A 16,822-nucleotide genomic window follows, 5' to 3' on the forward strand; every position below is an offset into this window, starting at 1 on the left:
CATTGGCTCCCTATAGTCGCTCGCATCATATTCAAGACTCTGCTCCTGGCCTGCAAGACCACCACTGATTTGGCACCCACCTTATCTTCACTCACTACTGTAGACTTATATACCCGCCAGATCCCTACGCTCTGCAAACGAACGAGGTCTTGTGGTGCCATCCCAAAAAGGTAAAAAATCTCTCACGTACCTTCTCGGGATCGGTTCCACATTTATGGAATGATCTGCCCGCTGCTACAAGATCATCAGATTCTGTGGCCATCTTTAAGAACCGTCTGAAAACACATCTCTTCCGTCAACACCTGACTGATCAGTTCTGACTTCTATCTCTTTTCTACTCATAAAAAAAACCCTCAGCTATGTATACTGTGGTAGGCTATATGAGACCAGTTTCCTTTTATTGCACTTATGCTTTTTGTTGTCCTTATGTTGTTCCAATTGCTTCCATTGTTTACCTCATCCATAAGTCGCTTTGGATAAAAGCGTCTGCTAAATGACTAAATGTAAATGTAATAAAAACAAAAATGCATAAACCTTACATTACAAGTGTATTGTGATTGTCAAAACATTGATAATTTCATTACATCCAATTTTAGATGGACAGTCCCTTTAAATTTTGAGCACAGACAGACCATACAAAGATTGTGAAATTTATTGTTCAATGCATTTAACTATTTGCATTTTTATTTTTATCACAACCTATAGACACCCTTTTACAGCCACACAGCCCTTGAGGATGATTTCTTTTTTTTATTTTGTGTATTTACTTGATAACCATCAAATTAATTTACAACATGCACACAATTATTCTTAGCCTCTTAAGGCCCTTATCCCAAATAAAAAGCTGAATTGACAGATAATTATAAATTACATGAATCACGTAAATGACTTATTTTTCATCTAAATCAGCATTTTGTTGTTTGCATGTTCAACATTTCTACCGTTAAACACAAAACAGTTGTCAAATATTGAATGTTTTGAGTCACTTACAGTGTTGCACAGCAATCTTTCAACTGTAGTCTTGCTGAGCAGCTGAAGACGTGACAGTAGTTCCGTCTTCTTTGATTTGATTGGTCACTGCTCGGCTCTATAACCAGTAACTCCCGCCTCCTTTCATTTGATTGGCCACCTCACTTATTTTGATATTGCAATGTTGCGTTTAGTCTGTAATTTCACAAATGTTGACACACACCACAAAAAAAATTAGTGTGTACGGCCCTATGTGAGAAAATGGTTGTGTGCTGTGAATACATCACAAAAAAAGCTGCAATTTAATGTGCGCTTGGTGGCCCCCTAGTGGCGGCGACGCTCTAAGCAGCCGCTTTGTTCGCTTATAGGGAGGGCCAGTCATGTACTATAGGTGTACACCTACCACAAGGGCCAAGGCCAGGGGACGTTAGATATCCTATAATACACGTCCCTATTTTAATTTAATTTACAAAAAACCAGGGGTTCTATAGAAAATAATAGTTTTAACTCCGTTACACCTAGTGTCAGTGAACGGCCCCGTTATCTCTGGAATGGTTTCTCCCAGAAGCGTCAAAACGAAACTGAAAGGTAGTGAGTTTTTGTTCAAATCAACGCCATTTTATAATCGGAGCGTCTGCGAAACATTGCAAACACAAAAAAAAGTGAGTATTGAATCTTATATACGACTCAAAACACGCGTGAAATGTGCTTTTAGATGTGCTCTTTAGTGTTTATTAAATGTGTGAACCCATAACGGGAAAATCGCATTTTTTTACAACGACGGATTTATTTGTAAAGTACGTCATCACTTAATAGCCGCCGTTTACTTTGCTTCTATAACAGGACTTATACGGAGCATCATTAAGCTTTACATTAACCATATAACAACGTTTTAAATGCTGTTAACATTGTATTCAACGGTTTGCATATTGTTATTCATTTGATTATGTTGGTTTATTTTCTTTGTCTTTTCCATTTAGATCCAGTGAAGGAGATCAGACTCGTCTGACTAACAGTTACCTAGCACCGGTGCACAGGCAAATCATTATGGACAAACCATCCAGCGATGAATGTTTCCCAGGGAGCAGGTAACGTCACACTTGTGAGAAAAGAGTAAATTTAGTTAGTTTAGAGCTTTATTCATCTCTTTGGGGCAGTTAGTTTTGAATAGAGTGTGTGTTAGATTTTAGTTACCTGCACAAATGAATATATACTGCATGCAAGGCCTCTTCAGTTCAGTTCATTGAGGAGGGGGGTCTACAGTGAGCTAAACATTCTTTTACTATTCAGTCACAAAGTTAACACTATATGGTTGCTTGCAGATATTTCCTATACCTTATTTGGTTATAATATGAAACCCTGGACATATGACTACTTCCAGATGTTACATTGTACACTATATAAAGAGGTGTCTTCCCTAAAAATAAATGAGCTCAAACATAGATGCTTTCCTGTGTCTGAATATTTTGTGCTCCCAGATCTGCAGAAGAACTCTCTCACAACATCCAACCTATTATGATTTGATTTAAAGGGTGATCCAAAACACAGAAGTAATTTAGTCTTACAGTGTGATTTCACATAGACTTGAGCACATACATTTAAGCAAATGAAAAAATAAAAATAAAAGCAAATAAATAAATAAAAGCTTCTTTTAAAAAAAGTGCATTTGTTACAGTTCTTAAGTGCTGTTTAAAGGGCATTTTTATTTCACTCAAAAATGAAAATTCCGTACAAAGAAAGATAATTGTAAGAATGTCAGCCATTTTCAGTTCTGTGACATCATCCACTACCATAGCAGGAAACATTTTTTTTAGCTTTTTTTGTTCTGTTGAACACAAAATTAGATATTTTGAAGAATTTAAGAACACAAACAGTTCTGGGGCACCTTTGACTACCATTTAGTTTTTCCTACTATGGCAGTCAATGATGTCACAGAATATCTTTCTCTGTGTTCATCAGAACAAAGTATATTATACAGGTATGAAATGACATGAGGCTGAGTGAATGATGACAGAATTTTCATTTTTGGGTGAACTATCACTGCTGTTTAAAGGGCAGCAACTCAAAATAAAGTGCAAAGGATGTCAATCAAATGCCACTAAATTTCCAATATGAATGATGCACTGTATCAGTTTGTTGAGCATCTTGGTACATGTCGTTTATGTGTGAGATCACGCAGCGCTGTCATGAGCCTATCTGATGTTCATAGGAGAAATAAAGAAAGAGAAAAGCAATCAGACTCATCAGTGGCCAGCTGTGTGTCTATGAGGAGTGACGGCTCTATGGCTCAGCCTCTGCGGTTTAAAGATGGAAACACCAGCCACGGGTATACAATTTTAGTACGGCATGAAATATAGAAGTGTTTTTGTAAACAAGATTTTTTAAATATTTTGTCCAGATCCACTGTTTTTGGCTAAGTGTGAATCAGAAAGCATGTCTTCATAGCAGCAGATATTCACCCCTGTAGTGCCCTCCAATATTTACACGTCAAACTGTTTTTGTGTAATAGTTGTTGAGTAAGGATATGTAAAGTTATTTATACATCTCTCTTCCACCTTACATTACATTTAGGGGATATTGTACGAAATGACATTACATTTCATAATTATATGCTCATAGCTTACACATAATAATCCTATTTACTTTCATATTAGAGTATCAATTCTGTGAGTTATAGGGTGAAATTTTCTCTGTTGCAGTTTAATGGAGCAAGAAATATCGGACTCATTAGTGGCGAGCTGTATATCCATGAAGAGTGACGGCTCTATGGCTCAGCCTCTGCGCTTTAAATATGGAAACACCAGTCACAGGTAAAGTTATACAAGGATATGCGTATTATCATTACTGCATTCATAATACAGAATGTTTAGCACACAAGTCTGTAGCATCTACTCTATTTGAGCTTTTAAGGCAATGTGCAAATGCGAGACTTTTGTGGCAACATTAACTTATAGTGCAACTGAAAGAAGTTACATTACATTATTTATAGAAAGTTTTTCCTGTAACAGGTTAATCCTGCAGGAAAGATTGGACTCATCTGTGCCCAGCTGTATATCCATGAAGAGTGATGGCTCTATGGCTCAGCCTCTGCGCTTTAAAGATGGAGACACCAGCCACAGGTACAAAGTTATAGTACGCTATTAGATGTAGAAGTGTGTTTTGTAAACAAGACGTCCTGTGAAGATGTTTTTAAATATTTTGTCCAGATCCAATGTTTTTGCCTAAGTGTGAATCAGAAAGCATGTCTTCATAACAGCATATATTCACCATTGTAGTGCCCTCCAATATTTACACGTCAAACTGTTTTTGTGTAATAGTTGTTGAGTAAGGATATGTAAAGTTATTTATACATCTCTCTTCCACCTTACATTACATTTAGGGGATATTGTACGAAATGGCATTACATTTCATAGTAATATGCTCGCACCTTACACAAAATAATCATATTTATTTTCATAATAGAGGATAGATTCTGTGAGTTATAGGGTGAAATTTTCTCTGTTGCAGTTTAATTGAGAAAGAAAGATCGGACTCATCAGTGGCCAGCTGTATATTCATGAAGAGTGACGGCTCTATGGCTCAGGCTCTGCGCTTTAAAGATGGAGACACCAGCCACAGGTACAAAGTTAGAGAAGTTTTATTGGCAACAACATAAACGTTACTGTGCATGCACGCTTTTGTGTCCCAAACTTAACTTCAGGTAACGAGCAAAAAGGAATAACAAATAAGTTAGCAAGGTAAAAGTACGTCTAGCCATTATTAGCCAGTATTATTTTTGGTTACCAGTAGAACAACCGTTACTCGGCTAAACTTAAATGCGACAAAGTTGCATGACCCACTCAACAAATTATCTACTTCATACAATTAATAAAATACTTGTAATGTGTTATTACTATCTTACAGCCACAAACTTAAACCGTATGAAGTCCTTGACAAATTCAAATCAAATCTGAGGAAGAAGTTTGAGTGTTTGTGTGAGGGAACATCACATGAGAGAAACCCAACACTGCTGAATGAGATCTACACAGAGCTCTACATCACAGAGAGTGAAAGTGGAGAGATCAGTAATGAACATGAGGTGAGACAGATTGAGAGACAATCCAGGAGAACAGCAACAGAGGACACACCGATCAAATGCAACGACATCTTTAAAGCTTTACCTGCACAAGACAAACCCATCAGACGTGTGCTGACAAAGGGAGTCGCTGGCATTGGAAAAACAGTCTCTGTGCAGAAGTTCATTCTGGACTGGGCTGAAGGGAAAGAGAATCAGGACGTCCACCTCATATTTCCACTTCCTTTCAGAGAGATCAATCTGATGAAGAACCAAACACGCAGTCTTTTACATCTTCTTCATCTTTTCTTCCCAGAGACAAAAGAAATGGAAATCTCCAGCGGTGAATATAAAGTGTTGTTCATCTTTGATGGTTTGGACGAGTGTCGCGTGTCTCTGGATTTCCACAGCAGTGTGAGGTTGTGTGATGTCACTGAATCAGCCTCAGTGGACGTGATCCTGACAAACCTCATGGCGGGGAATCTGCTTCCCTCCGCTCTCATCTGGATCACCTCCAGACCAGCAGCAGCTGATCTCATCCCCTCTGAGTGTGTTGATCGAGTCACAGAGGTACGAGGCTTCACTGACAAACAGAAGGAGGAATACTTCAGCAAGAGAATCAGTGATGAGAGTCTGAACCACAGAATCATCTCACACCTGAAGTCATCCAGGAGCCTGTACATCATGTGTCACATCCCAGTGTTCTGCTGGATTTCAGCCACTGTTCTAGAGAGAATGTTGAGTGAAGCAGAGAGTGAAGGAGAGATCCCCAAGACTCTCACTCAAATGTACACACACTTCCTGATCATTCAGACACACATCAAACATCAGAAGGACTATGAGAAGAAAGAGCAGAATGATGAAGACATGATCTTCAAACTGGGCAAACTGGCCTTTGAGCAGCTTGTGAAAGGCAATGTGATCTTCTATGATGAGGACCTGAGAGAGTGTGGCATTGATGTAGCAGAAGCATCAGTGTACTCAGGATTGTGCACTCAGATCTTCAGAGAGGAGTTTGGCTGGTATCAGGGGAAAGTTTACTGCTTTCTTCATCTGACCATTCAGGAACATCTCGCAGCTCTTTATGCTCACCTTGAATTTATTAACAAACGCACACCTTGGTTGTTCAGTATGTTTTCTAGTCTGTTCTATGAACCACCAATATTTTTTAACTGTGTCGTATCTGATATGCGGGAAGCTGTGGATGCAGTTTTACTGAGTCAAAATAGACATCTGGATTTTTTCCTCCGTTTCCTTCTGGGCCTGTCAGTTGAGTCCAATCAGACACTTTTGCAAGGTTTACTTGTACCCTCAGGAAACAGCTCTCAGGAGAAAATGAAAACAATCCAGTACATAAAACACAAGATCAGAGAGAATCTCTTGCCAGAAGAATCCATCAATCTGTTTCACTGTCTGAATGAACTGGGGGATTATACACTAGTCAAGGAAATCCAACATTATCTGAGATCAAGAACAGTAGGAGATTCCATCCTCTCCTCTTCACAGTGGTCTGCTTTAGTGTTTGCGTTGCTAACCTCAGAACAGAAGATCGATGTGTTTTATCTGAACAAATTTATTGGAGCAATAAACACAGCAGATGAAGTTCTTCAGAAACTGCTGCCTGTACTTAAAGAATCAAGTTCAGCACAGTAAGTATCTCTGAATTTTTTTAAGAGACTAAGAAACAAAGTGAATTCTTAAACCCCTCACACTGTTTCTTGCAGATTAAGTGATTGTGGTGTCACAGATGAAGGTTGTGTTGCTCTGGCTTCAGCTCTGAGATCAAACCCCTCACACCTGAGAGAACTGGATCTGTCTTGGAATAATATAGGAAATTCAGGAGTGAAGCTGATCTCTACTGGACTGCAGAATCCTCTCTGTAAACTGGAGATACTAAAGTAAGATTATGTCATGTAAGCTTTTTAAAAACTTGGATTGATTGCTTGGTTCTGTGTGTTTTCAAATGAGAGAGTAAAGGGTGTGTCATTTTATTTTACAGGTTGTGGAAGTGTGGTATCACAGCTGAAGGTTGTGTTGCTCTGTCTTCAGCTCTGAGATCAAACCCATCACACCTGACAGAACTCTATCTGTCTTGGAATAAAATAGGAGATTCAGGAGTGAAGCTGATCTGTGATGTACTGGAGAATCCTCACTGTAAACTGGAGATACTGAGGTAAAACCAGGACTGTTTTGATAAGATCCAGATTTGATCTTTTTGTCTCATTCTTTGTTGTTTTTTTACTTAAATCTGTTCAGTGCTGAACACTGTATCATGAACCAAGTGACGTGTGTTGTTTTTCACTGCAGATTGTGGAGCTGTTCTATCACAGATGAAGGTTGTGTTGCTCTGACTTCAGCTCTGAGATCAAACCCCTCACACCTGAGGAATCTGAATCTGTCCGAGAATAATGTTGGAGATTCAGGAGTGAAGCAGATCTGTGATGTACTGGAGAATCCTCTCTGTAAACTGGAGATGTTGAGGTACTGTAAACTCATCTCTCTGATCTCTGAACAAACTTGATAATTAACCCTTTGCTAAGCATCACCCATGTGGTTGATGTCTCTAAACACAACTTCATTTCTTTGGATATTTTTCTGATCATCACAATTTCTTTTTAAAACGTGCTTATAAAATGCAGAAATATGATGAAATTATATTGTCGGTTAAATAAGTATTTGTGGGTGTAAAGTTTAGATGTATTTGGTTGTGATTGGCGGGATCAAGGAAGGAGTGATTTGTAGGCTAAAAATGGTCTGTTTGCATGGCTCGGAAATTTTAGCTATTTGCTATTTTTCTATTTTTACTGCCTTTCAAACCAGTGTAACATATAGCATTGTTTGCTGGATTTGTGTGAACAGGATGATACACCCTTTGAAGCATGTGTTAACAGATATTATCATTCCCTAACACGACTTTGCTTCTAGATTTTGCACATTGTAACAGTTTCATTGTTCTCTACAGGTTGAGTTGGTGTAATATCACAGATGAAGGTTATGCTGCTCTGGCTTCAGCTCTGAGATCAAACCCCTCACACCTGAGAGAACTGGATCTGACTGGAAATAATCTCAGAGATTCCGGAATTAAGTTGCTTTCTGATATAAAAGGATGATCCATGTTGTAAACTGATGACACTACAGTGAGTAAAGATGCTTGTAAATAGGTGTGGGTGATAAAAATCAGATCACAATATATTCAGGCAGGATCATAATACACAATCTTAACAACATTTTGTATGTTGGGGATGTATTAATATTTCTGATACATTTCTTTTTCTGGCATCAATCTTCTAAACAGGTGAGATGTCATACATGTTGTATAGTTTTTGTTTTATTGTAGGATTATGTTATTATCCCCCATTTTCTGTAAAATAGTCTTTATTTTATATATGCACAATTTAGAATCTTTTAGACTGTAAATCGTATTATATTGTATTGTCATTGTGTTGAATGTCTGTACTAGAAGCTTCCAACACCTAAGAAAATTCCTTGTGTGTGCAAGATACAAGATTATGTAAGAAAGCCCGTTTTGTCTAGCATTTTCTTAAGCAAGACTTCAAAGTGTAAAATAAAATCTTAAATGAATGCAAAGAGTTGTGAAAATGGGAGTGCGGTGACGGTCAGATCTGCGTACTGAGACAGCTCTTAAAGGGGCCACGTTCTTAAACGTGCTGCTGTGACTCCTGTCACTGATGTTAATCAAAGAACAAAATAAAAGAAGAAATCAATGTGATTTTGTAGCTTTAATGAGAATTCTTCTGCATTTAATTTATAATTTAGCATTAAAGACTGTAAAGTGTTTGAGAACTTCCTTCAATTTCTGTATATTTCATGATAGCTCTCAATTATAATGTTGAATGACTATAATTAATGTTAAAATAATCAATTTAATAGAGACATCAGTTACAGTACTAATATCAAAATGTTTTCTTTCATTCATAAAATGACGCTGTTAAAACAATATGTTGTTTCTACATCAATTTGAAGATTAAATGTGAAATTATTAAAATTGTAAAAGTATATTTTAAAATATTATTATGATGTAAGATTAATCGTGATTAATCACAGAAAATGTGTGATTAATCCGATTAATTTTTTTAATCGATTGACAGCACTAATATATATATAAGCATTTCATCATGTTCATTTCATTATATACAGATACATAGCTTAATTTCTTCTTGGTTTTCATTGACTTCATTTTCATTGATTGCTTTTGCTATATTACTAACATTTGCTTTAATATTGCTGAATAGAAACACTACCTGAATCAGTATATGTCCTACACAAATAATCTTTTTTTTTGCACTGTATTCCAGGTCAAATGATGACTGATGTTTTGTAAATATGAACATTGGCATGGATTTGTGTACACGCTCTACGATACGCACATTTTATAAATGAGGCCCAATATGTTTGCATTATTGTGAATTAATTGAAAATATTTTGTTACCTGGTTTATGTGGCAGCCTTTCAGAATACTCTCCTGTGTCCATGTCACAACTAATCTTTCTTCCTTGACATTTGATGAAATAGGATTTAGTACACTTAACGACTAGAAAGAGTGTCTTGCAAAAAAAAGGTGAAGCCAATGTATAATGTTAATAAGTTAAATTGTTAGTGTTCTTTAGCGTTGCTGGTGCCATGCCATAAACCCTGCTCCCACACCAAAAAGAACAGAATGTAGCATTTGTATATCATTACCCCAAGTGCTATATAAAGTTGCATGGCCTAACAACAATTTTTTGTGGAAGCGGCAATTCGTAATAAGGCATAAAAGTCCTCCTAGTCAGGGATCCCTTTAAACCAGAACCTATTAAAACATAATTTTGCTAGATAGCTGTGAAAGACGTTCATGAGAAACTGCAAGGTTGACATCATTTCTTAGACAACCAAATAGTGGCTTAAGGAGAAGCACATTAAATGTCCTAGCCAGTCTCTAGACCCTAGTCCTATAGAACCTCTGTGAAGGAGGCTAAAACTCCAATTTGCTGAGCGACAGCCAAGAAACCTTAAAGATTGACAGAGGAGTGGACTAAATGTATCCGGACACGTGCAAACCTGGTGACTAACTATCAGAAATGTCTGACCTCTGTGCTCGCCAACAAGGGTTTCTCCACAAAGTACAAAGTTATGTTTTGCTCGAGGATCAAATACTTATTTCACTGACTGAAATGCAAATCAATTTATAACCTTAATATAACATTTTTTCCCTGATTTTTTAAAAATATTCTGTCTCTATCAGTTAAAATAAACCCACCATAAAAATTATAGACCCTTCATTTCTTTGTAAGCAGGCAAACTTACAAAATCAGCAGGGGATCAAATACTTATTTCCCTCACTGTATCTAATGTCATTGGAGCTGACCTGACCTACATTTCACTGCTAATTGTATATTCTCTATATAACTGTGTGTGACAAATAAAATCTTGAACCTTTGAAGTCTGCCCAGCTTCTCACCAGTAATTCCATATTGTGAATCAGTATTGATTCAAGCACTGGCTCACAACACATTGGTTTTCTGAGGATTTGTTTTCCAGCGACATAACTTGTCTTTTTTAAATGCGTATTGTACTGTTTGTGTAATGTGTGTTTTTGCTAATAGACCTTGAGTAAATAAAACAATACAGCCTGTATATCAAAAACAGGCAGGTCTATTCAAAACTTACATGGCATTTCATGATGCTTATTGTGTTGGCATGCATGACTGAATTGTCTTGTGTGATTTAAAGCTGAGGCTTCAGAAAATGTGACATGATTTTCAGTAAAGGACCTTCGACGTTCCATGGTTTTTGCAAGGCATTGTGGGATATTTGGGAGAAGAAATGTTTCAGTGTACTGAAAGGATTTTGTAGTTGAGACCTGCTGATCTCTGACACCCAGTCAGCATCGGTCGTCAGTCTCATTCATTAGTCTGTCATCGGCAAGATGTACAATCTGCTCAAAAGCTTTAAGTATTAGAACATCCATATCATCATCTGTGTCAATTTCTTCATGGTAGTTCTTCACTGGGAATATAAAACTCATTGCCACACCCAGCATGTCACTACACATCTCCATCTAAAAAGGAAGAGAAGACGAACCAAAAATGTTAATTTGTTATTGACAGTTTAAGCAAGTGAAACTCAAATGAAACAATAAATGATATCGGATACCTTCCGTCTGATCCTTCTGCTATTGTAGATCATCTTCAGATCATTCTTTACCAGTGGACATGCTTCATCTACTCTTGTCATGACAATGACTTGAGGAATTCCTACAACAATGGGATAGATGCAGTAAATAGTCTATACAGTGAGCTTAAATGATTTTAGGTTATTCCTTTGTAACATGTCTATTCACTTCGTTCTCCTGTATTAACCTCAATCTCTCAATAAGTTGCTTATTCATGAATTGAATTGTACCTCCATCAATAATATAAATCTGGCTGAAAGCCAGGTACTTGTGAGTTTATTTTTCCCAACTTCAAGCACAGACTAATTTGTCACAGTGCTCTTCTGAAGAGATGTGTGTTTGTTTATCAGGCAGAGTTCAATAGAGCGCAGTGTATTGAATGTTTTCATTTTAGTGTACTTACTCATTTCACTAATATAAATGCCACTTACCCACACTAATTGTGAGAGAAGATTCCTGCTATTTGGTGTTGGAGCATTTTAATGAACAGTATTAATGCATACTTGGAGAAATGGAGAATGACAGAATGGTGTGTGACAGAGAAAAACACTTTTCACGTGTTGTTACATTTTACACAACCCAATCCAGTACTGACTTACCCTTTTCACTTATTATCTTGCGGATTTTCCTAAACTTCTCAACAAGTCGCTCATCAATGACATTGACTTTGTCTGCAGCAATAATGTAAACCACACAGAAAGCCTTGTCACAGAGATCGGGGTTCCTTGCATAATGTTCACTGTCCTGAGCGACTGCATTTTTGTGGTCAAACTAAATTTTAAAATAAAAAATACAAATATCACATTCATTGCTCATGTTACACTTTTACAATTATTGTAGTGGTTTCTTACTCTATAGCCCTCCTTTACATGGCCAAATATGGCATTGATTATATCTTCTGGTAGTGACCCGGCCAATGATTCCAAACCCATTGTATCACAGAGTGCAAAAGGCAAAAGACCATTCGCAGTTCGGACTCTGTGTGTCCTCAGCTATGAAACACACACACACACAAACATAAATAGACATACTTTCTCAGAAATCTTCAAGGAATCAGAAAAAAATGATTTAAAAAATTGATCTACAGAGAATATCTGACAAATTCTGATTAAAAAAAAAAATCACCTTATACATCTCAGTATCGCCTGTTTTCATTTTTTTATATTGTTTCAGGATAGACTTATATGTGAATGCAGTATTAGTACTAAATCAAACATACAGACAGGTAATACTTACTCTTTGTGTGAAACTTGTACTGCTATGGGCAGCAGATGAATCAGCTAGCGCGCCTGAGGTGATCCGTCCTTGCAAGGCGCTACTGACAGAGTTAATAAAGCTGGATTTTCCTACACCAACTTCTCCGACTAACAGGATCTTAATAAATTGTACATGAGTACGACTCAAAGAGAAGCTTTCTAAACGTTGTTTTAGTGCTGCTTTCTGCCTGTGACAACACAAGAGAAACAATTCATTCAGCTACCAACAAGTCTGATGTACTGGAGTCTCTACATCATTTATGGATCTCAGTTTATTTTATTAGTAATTGCAAGATAAAACACCAAGTTAAGGGTCATACTATTTACCCTATCTTGCCATGATATAATCGAACCTCTCTTGTCCTTCAGGAGCCAAATATTTTACCATATGGCTCTTTGGACTTTGCTAACAGTAACAAGACCTATACTTTTGGTATTAAAATGAATAATGAAGTGACTTATATTTATGTGTGTGAGAGAGTGTGAGAGTACATTGTTTATAATGTATATGCTCCTATGACAAAATGTACTTTGCACCTTGTTTGCCAAGCATGCCTTAATTGTCCCATACAGTTACATAACATAAAAGCAGAGGCAATTTTTTAACATTATAAGTTTAGATGTATTTTAATGAACCTACCCCCAATCAATGTTCCTCCATTGATGCTGAAATCCTAGGTGAAAAACTGATAATACATCTATAAGTACCTTTCTCTGAGATCGTGTATACGTTTTATGTCATTGCTGCTAATGGAATGACTCTCTTACCTGAAAGTCTTTCTATTGCTTGTAGTAATTCTGCTAGGTCTGTTGTTGATGGTTCTGCTCTTACTTCAGGTGTTGAACCCGACGATCCCATCCCATATTTGTTATTTTAATAATAGGCAAATTTTATTCAATCATCTCCTGAAACAGACGGATAAATAATAGGCATCTCATTTACAGTAACAGTAAATTCTACTTTAGACAATTGTTTTATTAGTTATTATCGTATTAGTTTTCATAATATCAATTTAGTTTCTTTTTTACTTCATGTACTTTTTTATGATTGTCGTAACAGTATACCCACTTAGAATTTGATAAATATTTGTCACACGCATAAACAACAACAGTTAAAAATAGCGTACCTTTACCATTTTATAATGTGTACTAGTGATGTGACGTTTGACACCGAGGCTTCGAAGCTTGTATCAAAAAATGAAGCATCTCACAGTGAAGCCCTGTACGGGAGCTTGATTCGTTTTGCCATAATCACGTGATCAGTGACGTCCGAAGCTTTGTTTTTACACATACTCATGTGACTGCTTCGTATTCTGATTCAAGAAATTCACGAACCCTTGACTCGCGCAGCTCTCAATTGTCTTTTTCGCTTCAGTAGTGAATTGGGACTACAACTGTCACGTATGAAAGAATATCCCAAAGGCAGCAAAACTAAGAAATAATTCAGAAATAACATCGCACTGTTGAACACGTCCTGTTCGTTAATGGAAATCTTTAGATTTTTCTATTACCCACAGAATAAAATGTCAAGTCCCCAATTCACACGTCACAGTTATACAATAATACAGTTATACAAACATTTTATTTTATATTGTCATGTATGTCTACATGAGCCTCACTTATGAACTTACAGGACTAAGACAAAGGTTTCTGTGAACAACTGGATTTGCTGATCTAAGCACATTCATAAAAATGTAGTTTTTTCCATGTATTGATTCTTTTTTAAATGTAGTCATAGACTATAGCTATAGCTAGCTAGGCCTTAGTGCTACATTAACACTAGCACATAAATAATGTTATTTTTATTAATGTGAAGTGACGTATTATACGAAACCAGAGGTGTAAAGAGTACCTGCAAACCATACTTGAGTAAAAGTACAGATACCTTGCCGTGAAAATGACTCCATTACAAGTTACAAGTCACGAATTCCAAAATGACTTGAGTAAACGTCTTAGAGTATCTGATTTTAACAGTACTTGAGTATTTTACTCGTACTGAATGTTGGCTCTAAGCAGCACTAGTCCTCAACACTTGTCAGTGAAAAACAAGAAACATTGATTTGTGAGGAGAGCAATCGCATCAAACTGAACACCTCAAAATTGCAACAAATCAAGGTCGACACCATAGCCTACGTCTATTACAAACACCAAAGTCTCAGTTAAGCTCAAATGCTCATGAAACCAATATCCTTCAAAAAGGTATCTTCAGTAAAACGGATAAATAAAATAATGTTAAGTAAAAAATTACAAAAGTCAAAACCTTTTTGCACTGGACATGCTGGTTTTGGCCTTATTGTCGGCTGCAGTCATGTCTTCTTCCCACATAGAACACCAGCGATGTCACCTGATAATGCACCCGCATTCGCATAAAGAAGCCATGTTGACAAGTTTCAGTATGGGCAAAAATGCACAAGATATAGTACCTTCAATGCCCTGTAAATGGCAATATTGCTTCTTCTGTAGCAGAAATAAACTGCTGCAGAAAAAGTTAGGTGCCATGCAAAATGTAATGTGTAATTGCATTAGTCATTACAAAAGTAGTGGAGTAAGGAGTACAAATACTTATTCAAAAATGTAGTCAAGTAGAGAGTAAAAGTTGCTAATATCTTTAATACTCAGTACAACTACAAAGTACCCAAAAAGATACTTAAGTACAGTAATAATTACATTTACTCCAATACTTTACACCACTGTACGAAACATAAAAAATGGACACAAAGACAGCGTTTCCACCTTTGACCTGTTGTGTGTGATACCACCTTTGACCTGTTGTGTGTGATACCACCTTTGACTGTTGTGCACCGTTTTGAAAAGCTTCGAGTAATGAACCATTTTATGATACATTTGAGGGGAAAGCCTCAATGATTCGGAAAGCTTCATTTCAACATCACTAATGTGTACACTTAACTTGCATTTATTACGTCCGTTCAAACACGCGCACACGGCTGAGCAACGTGCAAGAATCTGCTACATGGGTACAGCTGAGGCCGGAAGTGTCGCGAAAGCTCGCCAGATGAGCGCGGTTTTACGGAGCCCGTCTGATCACCCCTCGGAGAAAAAAAAAACAAGACCCGCAAATCCGTGGCCACAGTTGTAATTCGTTCCCTCAGTTTAAAAATCTGTACTCACAGATTCTAAAACTTTCCCACAGTTTACAAAACCGTGCTCTCGGATTAATAAACTGTCCCACGAGTTTACAATCCGTGCTCTCGGTTTTGTAAACCGTCCCCTCAGTTTTTGAAATCTGTACCCACAAATTCATAATCTGTGCCCACGCTTTCGCAATCCGTTCGCACAGTTTTGCAAACTAGCCTACTCGCGGAATTGAAGCCTCTGTCTGTCAACAGAACAAGCTCCTACAGGAACATTAACGAATATTGTATACTGTTTTATTTTAGATTATATTATAAATTGTCTTAATGTGTTTACACACGAGCGCGTGGCGCATATAAAGCATGTTCACGTTCAGCAAGCACGTTCATTGCTGCGTTTCACTGGTGTAAAGTTGGTTTGACATTAAACTTTCGATATTCGTGAATTTAGGGACCATCTCTAAAGTTACATACACATTAAAATACATTTTTCCAACTTCAAAAGCATTTAAAGGGAATGATTTATAGCCACAAGACTAACTGTACAGTGTTCATGTGTGTGTCAGCTATTATGCACAACTTTTCTGTTGTGAATCTGATAGTTTAGTTACAGCAAAACATTTTCATGTAAAACATTAGTAAGGGAAATAATGTGAAGTTTAAAATACATAATTTATGTTTACCTCTTTTCTTCTTGCCGCTGTCTGGTTTCCTCTTCTAGTGAAGAATTCGCGCTGTGCAATATTTTAGAGCCTTTTATACAAATGAGCTAAACGCGCGAGATTAATGTATCTTGAATTTTATAAAATGATCACAGATTCCCGACTAATAAAACCCTCAAATATAGCCCACTGCAGGTCACGACAATGCAGAACAACAGCTTCTTGTTCTTATACGGTTACTTATACGGTTCTTATGCGTTACTACTGCCACCTGCTGGTTTTAACTCGTGAACAAACCTCACAAGAACTTGATTAAGTGCGAAGGGTGTACTGGTGAACTTGGACATGTTATTATGCTGCTCCCACAATTCAACTTTCTGATTTTTCTTGATTTCCTAAGTTACCATACATGTGTATATGAGTAAATGTTCTTTGATAAGATATTTTAAGCTGTATGTATGACATATTATCCACTTGATGCCAGAAAGTAGATATACTAGACTTGTTGGAAGAAATGTCCTAGTTAAATACATAAATATATAGATAGCTGGACTTTATTGATTGCTTGACAATAATTAAACAAATCTTGCGAATAAGAAAATGTGGGGAGAGAAGAC

General features: G+C 37.0%; 1 protein-coding gene and 1 pseudogene across 2 annotated transcripts; one reads left to right on the forward strand and one right to left on the reverse strand.

Moving 5' to 3' along the window:
* Nucleotides 1–1,504: 1,504 nt before the first annotated feature.
* Nucleotides 1,505–8,697, forward strand: LOC130564835 (NACHT, LRR and PYD domains-containing protein 3-like; annotated as a pseudogene).
* Nucleotides 8,698–8,986: 289 nt separating this feature from the next.
* LOC130564852 (interferon-induced protein 44-like) lies at nt 8,987–16,416 on the reverse strand. Of its 2 annotated transcripts, XM_057351268.1 has the most exons (9): nt 16,227–16,416; nt 14,712–14,795; nt 13,220–13,357; nt 13,092–13,137; nt 12,432–12,639; nt 12,047–12,187; nt 11,795–11,966; nt 11,177–11,277; nt 8,987–11,081 (listed from the first exon to the last, which is right to left on the reverse strand). In XM_057351268.1, exons 3-9 carry the CDS (start codon nt 13,308–13,310, stop codon nt 10,905–10,907), a joined length of 936 nt encoding a protein of 311 aa, XP_057207251.1. In that variant the 5' UTR covers nt 13,311–13,357; nt 14,712–14,795; nt 16,227–16,416; the 3' UTR covers nt 8,987–10,904. The 2 variants fall into 2 exon arrangements, with proteins under 2 accessions (XP_057207251.1, XP_057207250.1); XM_057351267.1 differs by lacking the exon at nt 14,712–14,795.
* Between the last annotated feature and the right edge of the window lie 406 nt (nt 16,417–16,822).

This window comes from Triplophysa rosa, linkage group LG14 (assembly GCF_024868665.1).
Source record: "Triplophysa rosa linkage group LG14, Trosa_1v2, whole genome shotgun sequence".
Taxonomy (NCBI): Eukaryota; Metazoa; Chordata; class Actinopteri; order Cypriniformes; family Nemacheilidae; genus Triplophysa; species Triplophysa rosa.

Bases quoted from the DNA above. Each gene is read 5' to 3' on its own strand.
- LOC130564852 (XM_057351267.1), bottom strand. From the start codon at position 13,310: ATGGGATCGTCGGGTTCAACACCTGAAGTAAGAGCAGAACCATCAACA. The intron at 12,640-13,091 runs GTAGGTTCATTA...GTGTTGTCACAG, and splicing joins TGGAGGAACATTGATTGGGG to GCAGAAAGCAGCACTAAAAC. The intron at 11,278-11,794 runs GTAAGTCAGTAC...CCATTGTTGTAG, and splicing joins CAAGATAATAAGTGAAAAGG to GAATTCCTCAAGTCATTGTC.